The following is a 4,800-nucleotide window of genomic DNA, read 5'->3' as shown; positions in this document are numbered from 1 at the left end:
ATGTTTCCTATTGAATCACATATCTGAAATGCTCTCACGAAACGAGGATTCCACCCTAGGGTTCCAAGAAATCCGTCCCCTTGTGAAGTGCTGATGAACAACTCAATGCCACCACTTTTCAGTTACTTCAAAGGGTTTGTCAGGAGATGTAGGCTTAAGTGATTCTCATTAAGTCCATCAATGTACTACATGATTGTCTTTGTCTCGTGAATGAAGGCACCACAAGCATTCAAAGATCAAAGTATGAAATGGACAATGATTAGATTAATTTTATTTTGATAAACCCCAATGAAACTCCCCAAGCACTCTATTCAAGACTACCCAACGTTCTTCTGGTCAAATTGCTAGGCTTTGGGCGTGAGAAGATAAATGATGGATTTGTCCTTCACGATTAGTTCATTGCGAGCAAGCTCCTAGGATTAACATTCAGCACAAAGGGGGGTTGTACACTTGCAGCTGCCTGGGGTCATGTTACTCGATGCCCAAGTGCAAATGTGGCGGAGGCTGTGGCTTGCATTGAGGTCCTCAAGCTGGGTCTAAACTACTCACCGAGCCCACTGCTGAACAAAAACAGATTGTAGCTTGCTGAACAAAACAGATTGTAGCTTTGTTGTGAAGGTATTCCAACCAGAGCCAAATGGCTGGTCTACTCTGGGTCACATTGCAAAGGAGTTTTCCACAAGATCCCGGATGGCAGAATTGCAAGGTGTGCAAGGTTAGCAGAGATACAAACATGACTGCCCATAATTTAGCTCAGCTACGTCGTAGAGAGTTGTGTGGTGGGGTGTTGCACAGATTAGTTCCAGCCTGCGTGCTGGATTCGATCTTGCGCGATTGTAACGACGATATTACTTAAGTAATAAACAACTCCTTTTCCAAAAAAGTAACTCATTACGTTCTTTGTTTCACAACCCCATGCGTAGGGCTGGACCAAAAGCTCGTAGGCTTAATGAACAGAGCCAACCGCTCGATAGCTCAGCTCGTTATGCTCGTAGCTCGCTTCTTAAGAAACGGAGCCAATCATGGATTTTAGCACGGATTCCAAGCAGCTCTTTAATCCAGCCCTACCCATTTGAGCCAACTGCGAGGCAGAGGAGAGAACAACGCTTTGGAATGGAAAATAGAAAAATCTATGGGGGACTTGTTTCTCCAAACCTGAGAATAGCCTGGCACAGAAGGCGGGGCACATGAATCCTCCACCCACCCGATCAAACACAGGTTCCAAATGATCTCAGAAAAAAGACACAATTTCTAAAACAACGACGACGACGACGACAACAACAACAACAACAACAGGTTCGAGCCCACACAGCAGGGTGCTTGCTTTGCCAGTCTTTGTCTAATAAAACTCCCCCAAAACTTGTACACCAGCCTCATCTCAGAGGAGAAGGAAAAAAAAAGCAGCACATGGTTGCCTGAATAAATGACAGCAGGGTTCGTCCATGCCGGACGAAGCAGACTTGGACGAACGATCGATGACGATCCGGTACACCCCTGAGGCAGCAGCTCCACGAGATGAATTATTGCCGAAGCCGGAAAAAATGTCGATGCCTTTGGTTCCTGCAGGTGGACAGAAATGGAGATCATTGGGATGCTGGAGCTTGTACCAGAATGGTAAGATAGCTTTTGATTCAAGAGGCAACGCATGTATAAAGAAGATGCAGGCGACAGTAAAGCAGTTCCTGCCAAACCATGGTGGAGCAGAAAATGCGGTGGCTTTAGGGGCGCAGCCTTATGTACCGAGATCATCAGAGGCCTAAAGAGATGCTGCAGACCGACACAGTGGCATCTGGATGTCTGATACTTACTACTTCACACCTCTGTCAATGCAGTGCACAATGACAGTATAATTTGCACGCGGAAGCTTTAAACGATGCACAGTGAACAGAAACATTCGGCTTTTGTACCTACCTTAGTGATGCACATCCTAGTGTTTTGTTCAGAAAAGTGAAATCAAGACATGATTCAGAGTGCCTAATCAAGGTAGAGAAGGGGAAATAGCAGACTTATGAGGTAAACGCACATCTGAAATTCAGTTCTTTTATAGATAGTATGTTCATCTGGATGTGCCCTAGACAGACCATTTTTTTTAATCTGTATAAAAAGTTTGTTTGCACATTTAGACTTAGTCACTTAGATCCCCAACCAACCAACCAGGAACCACTTTGCCGACATCTGAAGCAAGCTACGTTAAAACAATAAGGCTCAGTGGGTAATTGTCTAGGTGACTGCAGCGGAGTGCATGGAAAAAAACATGACATGTGTAGGACCTGTCATGTTCAATAACAGTTTTGCTAAAGCACATGCGGATTTCCATTGTGATAGTTGTATGACTTGATAACCATCAGTGTTGTTGTAGCAAGGATATATATATGAACAGTAACTACATTAAGATGGAGTTGACAAATGTTGTGCCCAAAATTAGCAACTGTGGCCTTGAGAATGAATTACTGTGATGATCATACTACTATTACTGTATTATTAGCAGGGAAAATGCAAAATGCCGGGCAATAGCAAATCACAGCCCATGTGATTGGCCGGTCTCCTGCGATGCAAAATTCCCTCCCAAAGGGAAGCAATCGACACCTGTTTGGCTCGAACCATGCAAATTCAGCTAAATGCAGATACCTGCCGCTAAGATTTCGACACCCGTCCTTCGTGACGAAGCATGATTTGTGCTTCGTGGGACTTTGAAGGACACCTCGAGCAGTGCCAAAAAGTTTGCAGCTACGCCAATATAACGAATCTAATCTTAAATCGATCAATGGTAATAACGGGGCGAAAGATTGACAGTCTTACCGCTGGAGAATCGGGGTGATCAGTTCTTGCTCTTCTCCTTCATGCCGGCGTGCTGGAACCCGTTCCACAGCTGCATCGCCGCGGTCGCCGTGAGATGGTTCTCCGACGCGAGGTGCGGGGCGGTGGCGGCGGCGTTCGCGTACAGGAAGGGAGGGCTCGGACCGTCGTCCAGGTCCTGGAGCTGCCGCTGCTGCTGGTGCTGGTGGTGGCTGGAGAAGTGCGGCGAATTGGACTGAAGGGGCCCCCTGGTGGCACCCATGTAACCGGAGTTCATCGAGAAGTCGAGGCTGTAGTCTCCGGCTTGAGCCGGAGCCGGAGCCGCCGCCAGCCCGCCCTGGACGAGCGAGAACTGCGTCATCTGGTTCTGGGCGGAGGGGCCGAAGTTGAACGGCTGCGCCGGCTGCAGGCCGAACGGGGGCGCATTGCCGAATCTGAAGCCGGGGTACGTCGGCACCACCTGCGCGCCGCTGCCTTTGCCGGGGTGTGCGATGCCGACGCGGTCCGCGGTGACCGCGGAAACGGCCTGCTGCGGCTGTTTCTGCCAGGACTGCCTGCGCGGAGCCGCGGAGGCAATGGCCGACGCCGGCCCCGCCCCGGTGAGCAGCTCGGTGAAGGAGCCGGCCTGCGCGGAGGGGTTGCTGGCGACGGTGACCTCCTTGTCCCGGGAGGAGCCGCCGCCGACGCGGCCGTCGGAGCGTGAGAGCGAGAGCTCGGACCCCTTGCTGGTCTCCGAGGTGCTGCTGCACAGGGACCTGCTGCCCTGCGGCTGCTGCTGCTTGCCGGCGCGGGGCGCGGCCTGGTGGTCGGCCGGCATGTTGGCGAAGGCGGCCGGGTCGAGGGAGGGGAGCTCGTCGATGGCGGCGGAGGCGGCGTTGATGAGCCACTCGACGGCCTTGCTGGGCTGGTCGAAGCCGAGGCGGTCCTGCAGGTCGTAGAACTGGATGGCCGTGGGCACGGAGAGCCGCACCCGGCGGTCGCGGATGCCCTTGGACGTGTAGACCTTGCTGTGCCGGTCCTTGCCCCCCGACGCCCTCACGCGGCAGATCCGCGAGGCCGGCCCCTGGAGCTGCGGCGGCTGCTGGCCCGGCGGCGGCGGCGACCCCCACGGCACCAACTCCATGCCGTCGCCGCCGGCGGTCTCCCTACTCGCAATCGCGCCGCGCATGCGCTTGCCGCGGCCCGGCGGCGCCCCGGCCCCGGCCGCCCCACCCGCTGCGTCGGCCGACTCCATCCAGCCCCGTACATACGCTGCGGCGACAGCCAGCGAGGCCGCCTTTTATTGCGCTCGGGACGGGGAGCAGCCGTTTCGGCTGCGCTGTGCGCGTGTCAGGGCTGGAGCTGGCTTGAGTGGCGACGCCAACGGCTCGCGGCTCGGCCTTTTCCGGCAAGCAGATTTGCCCCGCCCAGCCGGCGCGTCTGCCTTTTACGATACTGCCCCTACGAGCTACCGCAGCTCAGCGGCACCCGCACCCCTGCCTGATCGTTCGTTGGCGCCGCCCTTTTTTTCAAGCCCCCGATGCAGCAGCTGAGCTCGCTCGCTCGCACGCGGCAGCGGGGGAAACAGTGGCGGCGGCAGGCTTTGGAGGGGGACCCCGGCCGTGGCGTCGGGCTGTCAGATCTGCCTAGCTGCGGCGGCGGCAGCAGCGCTGCTCGCTGCTGACTGGCTCTGCTCCACACACTTGTCGATGCTGGCGCGTAGGAATAGGAACGGAACGGTGTTCGCCTTCGCCTTTGCGGCGGCGGCGGGGTCGCTTTGCGGTCGACGCACCACGACACTTGCTCGGTGCGACGGCGACCCGAACGTATGAATGTACACGTTCGGGTCGTCCGGTTCGCCCGGGCTCACCATGTGTTCGATTTTCTCTCTTACTATTTTACTAGCACATGTGCCCGTGAATTGCAACGGCAGAATTAGACGGTCACGCGCTTGTATCGGTATGTGTTGTCGCTTTCTCTCTTCGCCACCATGGCTAACGGTGGTCTTGTTGTTCACCTATTCTA

At 54.5% G+C, this 4,800-nt stretch overlaps 1 protein-coding gene across 1 annotated transcript; it reads right to left on the bottom strand.

The window, feature by feature from the left end:
• Positions 1–1,177: 1,177 nt before the first annotated feature.
• Positions 1,178–4,486, bottom strand: LOC125510848 (transcription factor PCF6-like). Its single transcript, XM_048676122.1, has 2 exons — positions 2,800–4,486; positions 1,178–1,560 (listed from the first exon to the last, which is right to left on the bottom strand). The coding sequence occupies exon 1, from the start codon at positions 4,028–4,030 to the stop codon at positions 2,819–2,821; it is 1,212 nt and encodes a 403-aa protein (XP_048532079.1). The 5' UTR covers positions 4,031–4,486; the 3' UTR covers positions 1,178–1,560; positions 2,800–2,818.
• Positions 4,487–4,800: the final 314 nt, after the last annotated feature.

This window comes from Triticum urartu, chromosome 5 (assembly GCF_003073215.2).
Source record: "Triticum urartu cultivar G1812 chromosome 5, Tu2.1, whole genome shotgun sequence".
Classification (NCBI taxonomy): Eukaryota; Viridiplantae; Streptophyta; class Magnoliopsida; order Poales; family Poaceae; genus Triticum; species Triticum urartu.
Note: the sequence above shows the minus strand (reverse complement) of the source record. Positions and strands in the feature narration are given on the sequence as shown.

Excerpts from the sequence above, each read along its gene's own strand:
- LOC125510848 (XM_048676122.1), bottom strand. The coding sequence starts at position 4,030 with ATGGAGTCGGCCGACGCAGCGGGTGGGGCGGCCGGGGCCGGGGCGCCG.